General features: G+C 32.5%; 1 protein-coding gene across 3 annotated transcripts; it reads right to left on the bottom strand.

Moving 5' to 3' along the window:
• Nucleotides 1-5624: 5624 nt before the first annotated feature.
• On the bottom strand, nucleotides 5625-13944 carry LOC106461049 (tubulin-folding cofactor B-like). Of its 3 annotated transcripts, none has more exons than XM_022387874.1 (2): nucleotides 13906-13944; nucleotides 5625-7498 (listed from the first exon to the last, which is right to left on the bottom strand). In XM_022387874.1, the coding sequence occupies exon 2, from the start codon at nucleotides 7475-7477 to the stop codon at nucleotides 6743-6745; it is 735 nt and encodes a 244-aa protein (XP_022243582.1). In that variant the 5' UTR covers nucleotides 7478-7498; nucleotides 13906-13944; the 3' UTR covers nucleotides 5625-6742. The 3 variants fall into 3 exon arrangements, with proteins under 3 accessions (XP_022243582.1, XP_013776286.1, XP_013776288.1); XM_013920832.2 differs by having other exon boundaries at nucleotides 13797-13921; XM_013920834.2 differs by lacking the exon at nucleotides 13906-13944 and adding an exon at nucleotides 13644-13718.
• Between the last annotated feature and the right edge of the window lie 4359 nt (nucleotides 13945-18303).

The raw sequence follows: 18303 nt of genomic DNA, 5'->3' as shown, positions 1-18303 counted from the left end.
GATTGTAAATTTTGCTTTCAAATTTCTAAGTCATTTTTAATGAATATTGTAAAGTTACAATAAACTTGAACTATATTGACATCAAGATGTAGTGTAGTATTGTATTTTACCAAGTAAAGTATTATTGGTGTTAGTAAATTATATATATATATACATATATAAACTATGTATTTATTTGGTATTCTAAGATATACTTCGCTAGTACTAATATAGGCCACAATTATTGGAAGGAATTGTTTTTTGTTTAATTTTACAATAAAATTGGCATTTTTTGATCACATGTTATTCTCAAAAAATAAGAATTACACAATTCTATTGTTTTAAAGTACTGGTGCTTTCAGAAAGAGAGCCTCAGTTGTCCATGTGTGAGTGGTAATTGGTAGGCACAACCAGCCAATTTACTTTTCGCTGTTTAGGGTTCTCACTTGTAGGTGAAACTGAACATTATTTACAATTCGCAACTTTACGTGTCCTAAAATATATTGAACTGTCTTCTGAAATAAAATATATTTATTTTATATGTGAAAGTGTTAAAATTTGTATCGAGCTTATTAAAACGAAAGGGATAGCACTCGACTAATGATCTAATGGATCATCGACTAATGGTAGTATGACATATTCATGTATTGCTGCCATTTGTTGGAGTAAATCAGTAATAGCTCAGCAGGAAAATCTTAATACGCCCCTGATTGCAGAACCTAGTCGTTCCTTCTTTCTTTCTGTCTGGAAACGACCAAGAAATCTCTGAAGGTTTTATGATCCCATCCAATAATATCTGCTGTATCTCAGACATGGGCGCTGATCTCATCTGTAACATGGAGGGGAGGTGGTTAAGAAAAAATATTAACGTCATTAATTATAAAAATCTGCAGCAACCCGCAGAGGGTGACGTTTCACGCTATTCGTTAATATTTAAAGCTATATTTGATAGTATCTTACCATTTGGAAATATATAATAACATAATTAGAGTATATATATATATATATATATATTTAAAGTGTGTGTGTGGTGGGGTGGGGGGGTACAGATAAATATATTGTCTTAAACTGCTAAAGCTACAAGGGATCTGTACTCCCTCCAGGATCAGCACTTATGGTGCTGGCTACATTCCTTATGCTACAGGGAAGCCTGCATGGTGGTTGTTTGATGGGCATCACTTGTATATATGTGATGCGTTGACACTGTAGTTCGACCCAATTTGTTTCCATTGGAATGTCCATTCAACAAGTCACTAAGTTGTTGCAACTGTATTGAATCTAAAGTTTCTGCACAGTCCTCAGACAAGTTGTTAACAATGTAATTGCTTTCCTCTAGCTTCAGTTACTTCCACTTTATTTATTGGATAACCTATCTGAAATGTTTCAAGCAACTAAGTTTTACTTTGCTGTGCCTTTTAATGTCAGTTAAATTATCTGTTTTGCCTTGCTCACAGGGGACCACAATCATAGCCAGAATATCTCCCTCATGACTTTTCTGCCATCATCTGACCAAGATGTCTTTGATTTCATGGGCATACTTAGGGACTTTTACTCTCATATGAGTATTCGATCACTGATCCACAGGAGGCAGACTAATGTCAGTCAGCAGCTAATCTATTCACTGTGCACGACCTCAGGCTCTTTCACAATCCCCATCTGCCTCGGTAGTATATCCCCAGCTTATAGGCTCACCACTGACCCATGGTCCACCTATTTTACAGTTTGATATCTGCCAGTGAGATAGTTCCTGTTGACTGATGCCATTCACTACTGACACCCCCACTCTCTCACTCCAGTGTTCTTGGATGGCTTCAACCAGAAGTGGAATTGGGTTAATCTGGTTGGCAAAGGTCTGATAATCCTACACATACCAGACTCACCAGAAGCCACACACAACTATGACAATCTTAAGTTCACTAAGGTTCTCTTTCACTAAAGTTTATCTTCAAGAAAATAGTACAAACAGATTTTTCAGTGCTACAGACATTGTCAACCCTACTTCTTGAATTGCCAGCTGCAATGCAATAGAAGTCATGGATCTCATAGTCCAATATCCAGGAGATGACCTCTCCTAGACACAACAACTATCACATACAAACATATTCCTTCATAAATTGACTTTCTTAGTTATAACTCCTTTGAGTTATGAGAAATGTCATTTCTAGTAACATAAAGCCTTTTTTAATCTTTATAACACAGTAGTAGGAGTAAAGGTCAATACACATCAGCAAAAACTACACAATAAAATATCCTGGTTATGGCACCAACATTTTGTCTTTCCTATCTACCCTGTGGTATATTCAGGTTAAACGGATTTCCCTTAGTGATGGAATAGGTCCACAAAATAATAGGAGATTCAACAAAATAGTTATTAATAAGTAATGCCGTGTTTCTCTGAATACCTGAATTTGTGAGAATGAAATGACGAGACTGGACATAATTTAAAAACAAACAGTGTGTGTACTTGCTTTAGATTATGAACTGCTACTTGTACTGGATTTGAATATTTCTTTCACAGGTAATGTTGGATTTACCCACAGCAACTTGCACTTGTTTGTTTGTTTGAATTTCGCGCAAAGTTACACGAGGGCTATCTGCGCTAGCTATCCCTAATTTAGCAGTGTAAGACTAGAGGGAAGGCAGCTAGTCATCACCACCCACTGCCAACTTTTGGGCTACTCTTTTACCAACGAATAGTGAGATTGGCCGTTAAATTATAACGCCCCCACGGCTGAAAGGGTGAGTATGTTTGGTGTGACGAGCATTTCGAACCCGCAGATTGCGAGTCGAGCGCCCTAACCGCCTGGCCATGGTAATTAGACTGGTAATTCACATTCAAGCATGTAGGGGGGGGGGGCTGTAACCTCAAGATACCGCCTGACCTGCCATTGAAAACACCAGTCTACATTTTGAATGAACTGTTCATACAAAGTGTGGACAGCTCAAGCTCGACCAAAAGAATAATAAATTTGTAATGTGAGAAAACAAAAAACCTGGAGTCAGAAGTCCAACATAAAAGATATTATTCTGTGCAACTCTGAGACTGTTGGAATTGGTCTAATTTTGATAAGTACAAGATTTAAACTATAATATTTTGTACAAAATAACCATTATTAAAATGTAATTCAACAAATGGAATACATGTACAGTAGCAGAAGACAATGGTATTGTATTCAAAAGTAGCTAATGTGACCAGACGTCCCGATTTCGGCATGACAGTTATGTTTTCGAGCTGTCTGTCCCCCAAAAACTTTAGAGGACGCGAAAATGCCCCACTTTGGGAGATAAGAAACGTAAATGTCCCACATGATCAAATTTAATGCCGGTAAGCACTACCGTACTATAACTGCACATAAGATTTGCTCTGTCCTGGTATAATATTGTTACGCCTCTAGTCGTTCGTTAATTTCCCGTATAATTTCTTTCGGATGAAACTTTAGCGATACAAGTCCTTTCTTAAATAAAACTAGTTTATTCTTTCTCAATTCAACTTTGTAATACACTTAATTTCCACAGTCACTTTAAACACATGCTATAATTGACAATGATTCACGCACTTACTTACGGTCACTACCGCGCTTGACTCAATTGTCCGTCTTTATCTCTGCCTGTCTGCAATTCAATTCCGATTAATTTGTCTCATGTTATCCGGCGCGCTTACATACAGGAATAGAGGGCGCCTAGCACATACTGGATTATTCGTGATGTTTTCCGATTCTTCTATAATATCATGACGTGTTACCAGAATCATGTGACTACCGCTGTCGTTACAATATCTTTCATTTTCATATATTTACGTTGAAATACGTAGATAATCATATTGTTACGACAGCGAAAGTCACGTGACTCTAGTAACACGTCATGAGCTTCTAGAAAATTCATGACCGTTCGTGAAGCCTCGAGTGTTTACTAGATGTGCGGTATTCTTGTATATAAAACCGCCAAGAAGTGACGGCAACAATGGAATTGAATTGCAGACAGAGACGGACAATTGAGTCAAGCGCGTAAATCGTTCGTTGTGAATTATAGCGTTTGTTAAAGTTAACTGACTGTGGGAATTAAGTGTATTGAGAAAAAAATAAACTAGTTTTATTTAAGGAAGGACTTGTATTGCTGAAGTTTTTCGGAAAGAATTTCTACGGAAAATTAACAAACGACCAGAGGCGTAACAATATACTTATTGAGGATGTAATAAGGTGAAATTAGCTTGTTTATTTTCTCATAAAACACCGTTAGCCATTTACTTTTATATTATGAAATCAGTGAAATATAGTATATTTGCGTTCAGTTCATAGTAATATTGTTATAACTGACAAAACAGTATGAAATTAGTTTGCTTTATTTCGGGATATGCGTTGAATGTCCAAAACATCTTTGACACTATTTTTAACTCTGTAATGTCTCGAATTTTTGCAGCTTATATCGGGCTATACACAGTTATTACCGTCACATTTCATTTACAGACTATAATCAAATTAATATTTGAAACAGAAATTTGTATTTTTTTCAGACAATTTTGTCAAATAATTCTCATGTCTAGATTAATTGTAACAGCGGAAAATGATTAGATGGTATTTTCATGAATGACATTATTTTCTATCGCATGTTTCCAAAACGGACTCCTGATATGTTAAAGAAAATATCTAATGAAAAGTATAATAATAATATGGTGTACATCTTTTAAGAAAAGAAGTTTTATTTTTTAATGCAACCAATTTTTTTTATTCATCAGTTAGGTGTTCTGCTTTGGACTCCAGAAAATCTGATCAATTTAGATGTAGCCTAACTACAATTGTCAAATATAATTAGTAATAGAAGTCAAATTATTGATTTTGTTGTGTTGAATGGTATATTCTTATCAAATTTTAACGTGCTTTTTTGGCTTTAAAGGGATATTATTGAACAAAGATTAATAGTTTGTTGAACTTTGTACAAAGCTATTTGACTTTGACGGTTATCCATGTTTGCAGTCCCTAACTTTGAAGTGATAGGCAAATGAAGTACAACTGGATGACTAACGCAATATAATTAATTACCTATGAGTATCAGTTGCATCCATTAGTGTCATGTAAAATAACAGATTAATCAAAATTATTATTAAATTGATTAACTTCATGAAAATAACTAAATGAAATTAGTGCTCAATTATTACTGTTTTCAATTATTCCAACTATCCATGTAATCCATATACTGCCTCTATGATTTCTAATTGTTATTTTTGATTAATTCAAGGTTGTTCAGCTTAACCAATGAGCGTCACAACTCTCGAAAATAATCAACTAATTACAATTAGTGTTTCCAATTATTAATATTTTTTATTATTCCAACTACAAGTTTCATGTGAGAATAATGTAGTTGGTTAATGAGCCTGAAGACTAATCGATTATCAAATTCCACTAACTGCCCAGCTCTAGAGTCAAGCACTCTAACCACCATGCCAAACCAAGAATTAATAGAAAACCAAATATTTTAGGGATTAACAATTAGTCTGTTTCCAGCACTGATAATATTAAAAGCCATTTATAAAAAAAGTTGTTCTGGTGTAACTTAGTTTATCTTTTTTTCACCAAAAGAAAACATGACAAAAATTCAGAATAGACAAATTCTGTATTTTTTTTTCTCTAAAAAGCAAGAGTGATACTGTATAGTGAAGTAATATTTTTTAATGTTCAGTAATTTAACATTTTGTATAGACTAATGAAAGTAAGTAAACAATTCTTAATTTCATGCCAATTCACTATTTTAAGCAAACCTTGTTGGAAAGTTCACATTTATAAGGAAATGCTTATACACAAGATATACAACTATTTTGCATATTCAAATCAAATAAGCTCCAATATACAAATTATTTAGCATAATGATTACATGGATCTTGTGTTTTGTTATAACAAATTTTAAAAAATTAAATATTTTGATAGTGTTAGATTTTCTTTTGAAAACAAAAAGTTATTTATCTGAGATGTTTTATTAGTATGGCCAAGTTGTCTATTAACATCTAAAAATACAAAACTGAACAACATACAACATTCATCCAATAGTGATAAAAATTGCAGTTTAGCTGATTAGTATTATGTAAAAGTATCAGGAAAATTACGACTCGCAGAGTAGTAGTCAGAATTAAATGTCAAGTGAACAGGGTGCTCATAATTCTATTTGACAATCCAAAATATTAGGCTGGTGATCTCTTGATCCTAAATATCTGACCCATACTTTTTGGGTTGGATTTTTCTTCATTAAATGCATCAATGCAGACTTTTCAAATTCCTATGTATTCCTAAACAATCAATTATTTACATAGCTGGGTTTGATTGAATATCTACATCATAAAGCTAATACACGATGGGTTACTAGATTATTTGAATAAATTTAATCCCCTGCAGTTACTAAAAACAATCCTAATCCAATAAATCTTTATTGAATTCAAAGCTTAATAACAAAAAAAAGTTTTCATATTTCTAACTGATTTAAATAAAAAAAATTACAAAACAAAAAAGAAAAATTAAATGATATGAACTTACTAATCAACATATACAGTACTTTGTTCATGTATGGCAAACAAACTATTAATAGGTATTACAGATTCCATAAAGTTTGTGCATTCTTAATAGAATGCCATTAAAAAACAAGCATAGTTGTAAAATTATTTTGTTGAATTGACAATCAATTTTGATGTATCTTGAAATACAATTGACAATTGTTAAGTTGTAACAAGCCACACTACAGAGCATTTATATTATGAAAGATGATTGTGTAAGACTTGTGTTTATATTTCATCATCTTCCAAATCTAATTCTTTTTCTGGAAAATTTCCTACAGTTATATCTAAGGGCCTCACAAATCCCCCATAATTTTCTGGACACTCAAAATATCTTTTTCCTTGAACACTTCCATCATTTTTTCCTTGTGGTTCATCATACCTGACTCCCACCCAGTACCCTGGTTTAAAATGAGTTTCTCCAACAAACATTACTGTTCCTCTACGAACTGGATGGCCACTGAGGTGAACTTCACAGCGGTTACCAACAGAAATCTTTTCTACCATTTCCTTAATTTTCTTCTCCTTCTCGGCTTTTATTTTCTGAAGTTGGGAATTTTTTTCTTCATCAAATTGACCCAGCTTGTTCTGCATCTTAAAAGCTCTAAGTGATTCGGCTCGTTGGGCATATTCCTCATTTGACAATTCAAACTTTTCCACTTTACTCGTATCTTCAAATTCTCCAGCTGTACTAGAGCTGTCAATGACACTAATTCTCATTCCATCAATAATAGGATAGGATGACAAAGAAGCTGTATCATTGTCAAGGGAAGCAACAAGTTCATTATCCTTGTTATGAAGTTCTAGTTTCATTGAGGCAGCAGAAGCTCCTGTTAAAAGCTCTAACTTTCCTTTTACTTCTGCTATAGAAAGATCTTTCTGAAAACGCCTTTCTGACAAAAATGAGCTAACATTACTGGACACAAAAACTTTAACCCAACCTTGGTCTCCCTCACTTGTCATCTTCAAAATCTTTATGTTTACCTATTAGAAGAAAATAAAATAAACATTGAAATATATATTAAAAATGAGTTTCTTAAATATAACCCACAAAAAGTATCAGCAAACTAAGCAAGTATTAAGTAAGTTTGGCATAGAAAAGTAGCAGCTCAACATTAAACTTGAAACACATGTTGTAATCTGTAACCTATTTCTACAGATAATTAAAAGTGAATTAGAACTTCATGCAATATTTAAAAAAATATTAAGTTACACAATAATTTTATAAAAACACGTAATATCCAATATTATCAATAAACTCTTCTATAATACTGTTCTATATTTTTATTAAAACTGTTTTCTTACGTATACTACTACTTTTATATTCACTAATTGAGAAGAGTAGAAAATGCTTCTAATGTCCACAATATTATGACTGATAATTATTTTACACAGTGCAACATTAACCAATCCAGTAAACTTGGATTTGAATGCTAACAGTAAAAAAAAAAACTGATAATAAGAATTTAAATAGCTTAACATGAATCTAAATTAATAAAAATGATTATTTGCTTCAAAGCACTATTTACTGAATCCAATGCATAACAAATACAACCACTTGAATATTATATTTTATGCAGTATTTTTTAATGTAGAGTTCAAACACTATCTGAAGAAATGTTTTAAGCAGATGATGCCTGAAGCAACTTTTCCAGTGGAACACAAAACAATTCCAATAGCTGGACAAATCTTGAAAAATTATGAAGAATTTAATACATAATGGAAAGTAACCAAAAAAGTATGAGAAAAACAAAATTGTGCAAAGTTAATAAGAGACATATTCCACATTATAAAAAAGCTGACTTCCAAAAACTGCTCAATATGTTGAGAGAGACAACTCTTAATGGAATGAAAAAATTTACGTGTTCCTACCAACCATTTGTTCCAACTAAAAACATTTTCCTGAATGGATGAAATTTTTAATATGTTAAAAAACACCTTACTTATAACAACATAAAATTCACTTACTAAATTAAGGGTGCCAAAGCTTACTAACCAAAAAGTCAATAAAACTATCATTAAGGTTATTAAAGTTTCTTGGCTCAGAACATCAAATTTGACTTGAAGAGATTTTATGCTAAGGCTGTTAAAAAAAAGCCTCAAAGGTAAACAGATTTTTGTCCTTTAAAAATATTTTAAAAGGAGCCTTATTAAAAAGATTAGAATATACATAAAGAGGTCAATACTTTCTCCACTAGTGTATTAATAATGATCATAAGGAAGAGAATCTTAAGCCCACCAATTTCTTTGGATCTAAGTACTTTTGTAAATGTCTTTTGATCCAGCTTCAAATTCACTGATAAAAGTAAAATTCAAACTTAATATGTCTTTTGTTTCCTGATTACTCAATAGTTTTTTTTTTTTTTTCTTTTAAATAAGAATCATATATGCAGTGTTCTAGTCATTAGGAATTTTCCCAATGATAAAGAACTTATGAAAAATAACAAAGCCTCTAACTATTACCCAAGGCTAAAGATTTTAAAATAAATCTTGCCAGGGTTAGGACTCAGGAATTTAATTAACTGGAAATTTATCAAGGTTCATTCAAAACAACCACTTCTTCAACTTAAAATTTATGAATTTCTCTCAAGGTTGACACTTAATTCATAATTCTTAACACTGTATCAGAAAAGGGGTTTCTTATCTTATGAATTTGTTGGAGTTTTATGGTAGGGCTTCACACTTTTGAATGAGAGAATGTTCTATATGCACCATGACTCTTTGAAAGTTTTGGAAAAAAAAGAGAGAGATTAATTGGTACAAAATTGAATAGTTAAGGAATTTGTGAAAACAAGGAGCAGTGACAAGAAAGAATAGTGACAGATAGCAAATAATGATAATAAATGACTAACTAGAAGAATTGGATACAAGAGGTTCCTTAATCTCAAGTTCATTATTTATGTAAGTGACTTGGACAGTTTCTTGTACAATCATATTTCTAAATTTACGAATATAAAATTGCTGGGTAAAGCTGACTCTAGTGAGAATATTTTTCCTAAGTCTTAAAGACTGGACCTGAATGTAAAGGTTAGTTTTGTGTATTGAAGAGTGTAAAGTTGTGTACTTAGGATACAGAAGTTTGAAAAATACTGTATATAATTAGAGACAGAGAGAAAGAGAAAAGGTGTTATTGTGGATAAAACCTTACAATGCTCAGCACTGAGTTTTGCTGGTCAGGAAAAATCAAGAGTTCTATTTTTAAAAACTTAGAACTTATAAAAGGCCTTGGTGAGGCATATGTCAGCATACTGGAAAAGAGTGCAAAGACTACTATGATACCTGTAATTTAAGCAACACACACACAAAAAAGAGGCTTATAAAGTTCTGCAATAGGTTTTCTCTGAACAGAAAAATAACCAGAAAGGTTAACTAAATTTGTTAGAAATCTAGGCAGTCTTCTAAGTTACTACTTAGTTAAAGGAAAATGTTAAAAATACATGCTTCGTTATTGAAGGTAATAAGTTGAGCTCAGTATGTCATCTTGCTGACTTGTTTTCTGACATTTTGTTGTTGTTATTATAGTCAAACTTGCTTGAAGATAATGTATGTGCAGTGGTTCTAATGTAGTTAAAATGTTAGATAGCTACATGGGCATGAAGGGCTATATTTAAGTTTTATTCAAAAGATGAAAAAACATCTTTTTTGGTTAAGGTGCAATCTCAACAGGCCAAATGGATTGTTATCTTCCCTTAGGTACACACTCCCAGTGTAACAGTATTGTACTGAGTTCCTTATGTTCATAAACTTTTGAAGAAGCAACATCAATTCATATGAATGATATACTGTTCTTCATTTTTATTACAATACAAATAAAGATATCTTACCAAATAAAACCTAGAAAAAGTGTAAGGGAATGATCATGATGAAAATTCCAGTTAGTAAATTAGTGAGTATATCATCAATAAAACAACTTTTATATTAAAACATTCTTCTAACTTTAGAAAAAAAAATTGTATAGAGAACAGTATAGTGTAGAAACAAAGCACAGAAATAGTGTTAAGGGTAGGCTAAATTGTTACTATATAATGCTAGAAGTAATAGAAATAAAACATGACTTTAGAGCACTTGTCAGAATGGAGGATTTTGATATTATGGATTAACTGAGGCTTAGAAGTAGACAATTTTGATGACATTATTTTTATTTAAGTATGTGGTTATATGCTATTCAGTAGGAATAGAATACCAAAAAGAGGGGAAAAGTAGTTTTATATACAAAATGTGAATTCCAATCTGTTTTATTTGAGGATATCAAAAAGAATAGCAGAAATTACATCTGTTTGGGTTTCTTTTAGCAGATATTAGGGATAGAAGGTTTGATAAAAGGTTTTGCTGTATATGGAGATCAGGAATAATAAGTTTGATTATAAATTCCAAGAAAGCAAATTGTGAAGTGATGCAATAATAACTGTCTCTTTGGCTACTGAAATTAAATAGAAATACTAATCAGATGTGGAAAATTAAAAAAATATTCAATAGATAGATAAGTTTCTTATAGGAAAGGGGAAAAAAAAGAGTGGCTGCAAGTAAAAGAGTATAATAGATAAATTTAAAGAAAAGTATTACAAATTTAAGAGGTTTAAATTTTACTGTTATGATGGGAGATTTAGAGGATTATAGATCAAGAGAGTTAGTTAAATAGGGCATAAAGCAATGGAAAAAGAATATGAAAAAAAGGTTTGATGAAAATGTAAAAAATTGACAATAAGAATTAAATGAAAGCAAAATGTTAAGACCCTTTTTAACAGGGTTTTATAGGGATGTTAACAGAAGGATTTCTGATGACAAGATGGCTCAGTTACTAAATTCTACTTTTCCTTCAGTTTTTACTAATGAAGATTTAAGCAGTATTCCTTATTCTGAACAGTTGTTAGAGGGAAAGATGACTAATGAACAAGATGATCACATTAATTCTGAGCTGAAATTTAGAAAAATTTGGATGTTTGAAGAATGACAAGGCTCTTGTACCAGATAATGGTTCACCAAGGGTTTTGAAAGAGGTTAATGATTGTAAATGTGTCATTTGATAACATTTTTTTGCAAGTCCTTGAGTAGTGGGCAGGTGCCAGAGGTTTAAAAATTGGCTAATGATACTTTTATTTTTAAAGGGGGTGATAAAAGTGTTCAGTTATTATACAACAACTATTTGTCTTATATCAGTGGTGGAAAAAGTTTTAAAAGTCTAATAAAATATTCTTTGCAAAATCATTCAATAAAGTTTAAAATTTTGTTGGAAAGCCAACATGATTTAACCAAGGGAAAAATCTTGCCTTACTAATCTTTGACATTCTTTGGAAAGGTTAGTGCTTATGTTAATGAAGGTAAAGGTGTGGATCTGATATATATGGATTTTTAGAAAGCATTTGATAGCATACCACACAAAAGTCTTGATACATTAAAAAAAAATCTGTATGGATCCAAAATCTGCTGGAAAGAAGAAAGCAGTAGGTTGTTGTAAATAATTGACTTCAATCAAACTGGATTAATGTCACAAGTGGGATACCTCAAGGCTCCCTGATGAGACCTCTTTATTATTTACATCGGTGACATAGATAAAGGAATATTCAGTAAATTACTTAAATTTGCTGATAATATTAAGTTATTGGGTGCTGCTAGATTTTAGGATGCTGGTGCTTTATATAAGGACTTGTCATTTGGTGAATTGAGCAAATGAAGGTAATACATGTGGGTGATCATAATTTAAACTATAATTTTGAGGAGAATAATCTTAACACTATTATGGAAGAAAAAATCTTAGTGTTTTGGTATTCAAGTTTCTTAATCTATCTAAGCAGTGTCCTGTTAGGGCAAATGGAATTTTCAGTTGAATTTAAGTCCAAAGAGGTTATGATTTCATTGTATAGATCACTGTTTAGACCTAATTTTGAGTATTGTGTTCATTCTTGGGCTCCTCACCTGAAGGACATCAAATTAGTGAAAAATTTCAAATTAGGGCTACTAGGATAGAAAGGTTGTCATATGAGGTTTTGAAGATTTTTTCTCTTAAGAAATGAAGAGTTAGACAGAATATGATTGAAGTGCTTAAGATTGTTAAGAAAATCAACAGAGTTGATGCATCACATTTTTTGCATTTAATATTGAGAAGTAGGTCTAGGGGATGCAAGTATAATTCTTGGCAGAGTAGGAGTCATCTTCAGCTTATAGTTTTACTTTTCCAACATTGTGGTCGGCCTTTAGAATGTGTTGTTTTTAAAGTGGTGGATAGAGTAACATTTCAGGTAGTTTAATGATAGGCTTGAGAAATATATAAATGATAAAAGTAGAATTCGAGATTTTTTTGAAGCAGATGTGACAGCATTAAAAAGCTAACAAGTCTCTTGTTGTTCATTAAATATAATTTTCCTTATCACAAAGAAGTGGGGGGTCCTCTTGGGGAAAACAAGAAATTTTAGGTTATGTTTACAAAATTTATATTCAAGCTTATCAAATCTGTAAGTCTACTTCTTCACAAAACAAGTCAATTAGATTTTATTTCATATGATTCTATAACAAAAATCTCAAGTGAACATTCTGCATTATTAAGAAAATAAAAATAACTATAAATGATAAATTTCGAGACTTCAGATCATATTAATTTTTAATTTGTTTTTCTTCTGAAAATATCATATAAACAGAATATTCTAAAAACTAGGATTTAACAGCAAGTAAGTATGATCATGCTATGCATTATGCAACTTGATGAGTGAAGAATGAGTGAAGTCAAGAATAGCATGTTATTGTTACTTTAAAAAATTCTAATGCTAGCTTATTCATTAAACTAAGGGCTTAATCTACATTCTATGTGCAACCTAAACCCACAATGTTATATAAGAATACGATTAATATTCAAATAATATTTAATCAGGTAATGTTATATTTATATTGATTATTAATTTAATAGAAATTGGTAACGTAACTAGCTCAAACCAAAATTTAGGCTCCAATGTCCAAATCAGGAATTACTAATAATCATAACACCAATAAAATTAAACGTAGAGCCTAGAAGTTGAAGCCGGAATTTTGGTTTGACCCTGAGTAAAACTTGGTTGCTACTGTGGAATAACTATCTTAAACGTTTTAACTTAATCGTTCATGTTGCACCTCAGATTCTTACTCAGTTCCACTGACTTACAATTACACTTAGTCGTTACACAGTAATACTTCCTCCACCGCACGTACTACAAAGTACAGTACAGTTACGTTTTCAATTTTTAAGTGTCAAACCTTTCAACTTGTGATAACTAATCGAAACTTAAAAAAAAATAATATTGCTACTTTAACTTACTTAGTTAGTAAATGTAGCACACGTATATAGTTGTCAGAGCTAAACTGACTCAAATAACTTAACTCGTTTCACCCAGAATAAATAACAACCACCTCCTAGTTCTACTCACAGTTAGTAACACAGAATTTTGCAAAAGAAATGTGCATACTGGAACACGATCGCCATCTATTATACAATGAAATAACATATAAATTGAACTTTCTAGCAATAATATCGAAACATAACCACTGAAGAGAATAAATAATCAGAAAAACAAATAAACAAAAGTTAAAAATGGCCCAGGAAGCTACGAAAGTCTACATCTGATAAGGTAAGGCTTTTAATACTGTGAGTAGCACAGCTAATTTTCTGACATTATTTGCCTGAGCGAATCTTATTGTAAAGCCCTCCAGGCCAAGGAATACGAGGATTCGTGGCTCACCTCAAAATCACGCTCCACAATTTCGGGGCGTGTGAGTGTTTCAGCTGACTGTCAAATCATTAATGTGCAGAAGATATTAAAATGGCAGGGGTTCATTTACAAAAAAGGTATTTTTCCAAAATCGTAAGGCAAGCTTTTTGGATGTGTGTTTTAGGGGAAACTACGGAGAGCTGTAGGTTTCATCTGATACATATATAAGGTAAAAAGCCATAATAAGTAGACAGATCTTCTTTATTCCTATTCAATTAGTGTTATAAATATTTTTAGAATCTAAAATTAGACAGTGAGTTTTTGTTTTTCAACAGTTAAGAGCATATCACAAGCGAAGGTTCGAGAAGGAAGTGGCGTGATACTAGTCACGTGACCTCGCTGACGCAACAATTATAAGTAACTATGGCAAAATGAACTTAGCTACCTCTATGTTAAAACTACACGCACTGTATGTAGGATAATTTATATTTTTATTTAATAAGAGAGGATAGAAAGCACATAGGATACCTGTATACCACACCAGTAAACTTTTATCTGATCGAATACTGGGGTTTGACTCAATGATGTGCACAGAAGGGTAGTTGAATGGGTTCAAGACCATGTGTTTCAGCACTTATGTTTCCAAAGTGCCCTTTTGTTCAACCATAAAAAAATGTCAACAACTACTAACAGATACGCCTGATTCAATATGTACATCTTGCTTGTTGCGAATTATTAAAAAACAAGATTTCAACTTTAAAATAATCCCGTCACGTTGTGACCATCTTATATATACCAGACTACCCCCAATCTAGTAATCTCCCGACAATTCCAATGTGTGTAGGTAATGAGTAATTGAACTGCAGTCAGAGAGTGTGTAATTGAACAGAGTATCGTTGAAGTTGAGCACGTGAGACGTTCGTTGTTATAGCGTTTGTTATAGCGCGACTGTTGAAATTAAGTGTATCGTAAAGTTGTATTCGGAAAGAATAAACCAGTTTTATTAAGAAAGGACTTGTGTCACTAAAGTTTCGTCGGAACGAAGTTACGGAAAATCAACTAACGAACGGAGACGTAACATAATACTGGGTTATTCGTCTAGTGTAAAATGTGCACGTTCTCGAAGTAAAAATTACTGTAAAGTTCAACATGATATATTGAAGTGGACAGCGATCTTTTCCACTGGAAGGTTAGATGATACTTTGATCTTAAACCCCTCTTATGTTTTGATGGAAATGATCAGCAGTCTGGTGAATAGCACATGCGCCCTGAGTTGAATAGAATTATTGTTTCGTGTGTATAATGTAATGTTTTATCAGTCTGGAAAACACTCTTTTCTTATTACTTCCTTTTAAAGAGCTCTCTCCACTAAAATCATCATAAATACATCACATTCGTTTTGAATATGATTGATTGTTGCGTGTGTGTGACTATAAATAACGATTGTTTCGTTGTGTCTTATATTGTATCCAGTGTCTTCCTTTTCTCCGAACTCTATCGAGGTCAGAAAATTTAGATTTACGTTAATAACACATCTTATATTGAAATATCTTCTTATTATGCGAATCCTACCCAGTTATTTTAAAGATACCACACTAAAATATTTTCTCTAGTCTATCAGATAGATCAAAATTTGTGATGGTTATGTACAGATAGCCCTTGCATAGCTTTGTGTTATTCTCAAGTTAACTGATTTCCCCGTGATTAATTGGGTAAGAGCTGCAGAGTAACTGGATGTTCACCAGAAAATGTTTTACAGAGTAAAAATCTAAAATCTTTTTACATCGACTGAGTCTGAAGCAAAGAAAGGGACTGGCACAATGTATTACACAGTGAGACACAAACTAAAACCAAACATTTTAACTACAATTGTGTTTTAGCACCTTTACTTGAGAGATATCTGTGTATTAATTTGAATATATCTCAAAGTAGCTTTTTCTCAGTTGTTCTATTATCATCCATCTTGTTCCACATTGAAAAAACATGGCATTCTATAGGGAAAACAATAATGCCATTCTTCTAAGGAGTTGAAGATCCACCCATGTGATTGACAGTCACCCTCATTACAAAACAAAGGAGGCTGTATCCCTGGAGCATGAACTGTTATGGCATTGGAAAATATCATTGCCACTTTCTATACAGTATGCACTGTGTTACAATTACAGCAATCGTTTCCAAGAGAAATACATGTGATACCCTAATTGAATGATCTAGTTTTGTGAATAACAAGGGCGAGATGAACTTAGTAGTTTTATTGATCAACTGTCAATATTATTAACTAAGGGAATAGAAACATACAGTAAAATTGATTGTAATAGCTTTATGCAAAATTATAAAACCAACCAACATTCCAATATTGGTTCACTCTGATTAAAATTCAAATGAAATACAACTATATGATTGTTTATTAATTTACTTGTCATCATACATTGATATTATGCTTATTATATTTTAACTATACATTCTATATTTAGTCCCTTAGGGATTTTCAATAATTAGAAGAATGTATAATACTAGTATTCCAACCACACATTATATTCGCTGTATTCATTGCCGACGACACGTTTCAAACTAGAGCTCATCAGACAACCTGGGAAACAACAAACACAACAGTGCCGAAATAAGTGCCGTGGTGGCCCTGGCAGTGGCTTGCAGAGGTTCTATGATGCCCGGGGCCTTGTACCTAAGACATTGGGGAAGGGTGGAAAGAGTTCTACTATTCGATTCGACTCTTTGCGTTGGATGCCCGGGGCCCCGGCACCTTTCGCCCCCCCCCCCTGCACGCTACTGTCTCAATATGAAGCTTTATCCACGAAATTGAGATTCTGACACCATGGCTTGATATTCCAACTCTACCGTCTTTCATTTCCTTTAAGATACGTCTGTTACTGTTATAGAAGATTAACTGAATAGATCGACTTAGACAAATGATGGCCTTGTGAACTCGAAACTTTTGATGAGTTTTTCTCGATTTTCAAAGCATATTATTTGATCCAAACAGCCAGAACTGACTCTGAGGCCTACACTTTTAAGAACATTTGACGATTTCAAATAATCTTTCAACAAAACGTTCACAAATTTCTGCCAATGCTGCCTCATAATATAATTATTTTCATATATTTTCTCATTATTGCTTATCCAATCATTTAAACTCGAATTTTACACGAAATGACATATTCCCAGACTCTAGTTAACTGAGGCTACTCTTCTACCGTTTTACCATTCTAAGCAGCTCATAAGAGGTGGAGCATGCCTCCTCATAGATTTTGGATAAATATATGATTTCTTTTGTTATGTATTGATATCCTTATTTTATCTGTATTCTCAAGCATGAGATTCTAGAACGCTGCCTAGTCTTGTAGCAAAATGCTCAAGCATATTCTTGATCACTCATCGAGTTGAGATCTTGCAGCATGAAGCACAGAGAACTCGTGCCTCTTTTTATATCCATACAGTTTCTGTGTGCTTGTGACAGAAACAAACACGGGGAACTGAACTGGCTTTACAGTTACTGGAATCAACGGAAAACTAAAACTAGAAACAACCAACAAAAATCAATTTAAGAACAGTTTGCAACCAAACATGCGTGCGGAAATGAATGGTTGGTGCACATTTAAGGATTCTGTGATTATTCACTATTTTTCAAGATATAAGGAATTAAAAAGCGAGTTTTATCGATTGAGTTATATTTACGCGATTGATAAAGTTCAATTATTTTTTATTTATTTGGGAGTTATTTCAGAGTTTTTAAGTTGAAGGAATAGATATTGTAACTAAAAAATTGTTACTAAAGTTTTTTACAAGTACAAAACTTGTAATATCAATTACTAAAAACTGGTGTATTAATAAACTGAGACACCTAAAGTAACTTACTTTTTTACTGTTCTCTGTGTTTCGGGTGGGGTGAAGACATTATGAGGTACAAACCACCACCATTTTAAAGTTTGGAGTAAACACATTTCTTTATAAATATTGTGTGTAAATATATTTACGTAAATTACAATGCTTTCATATGCAAAATATCTAATTTTGTATTAAGTGTTAAGGTTTGTTAAGTAATGTTTCTCTCGTTGCTTTTTTTCACACCTTGCCTATCTTGTCAGGCAAACGTAATTT

Source organism: Limulus polyphemus, unplaced genomic scaffold, assembly GCF_000517525.1.
Source record: "Limulus polyphemus unplaced genomic scaffold, Limulus_polyphemus-2.1.2 Scaffold887, whole genome shotgun sequence".
Classification (NCBI taxonomy): Eukaryota; Metazoa; Arthropoda; class Merostomata; order Xiphosura; family Limulidae; genus Limulus; species Limulus polyphemus.
Note: the sequence above shows the minus strand (reverse complement) of the source record. Positions and strands in the feature narration are given on the sequence as shown.

Coding starts and splice junctions, on each gene's coding strand:
- LOC106461049 (XM_022387874.1), bottom strand. CDS start 7,477: ATGACAAGTGAGGGAGACCAAGGTTGGGTTAAAGTTTTTGTGTCCAGT.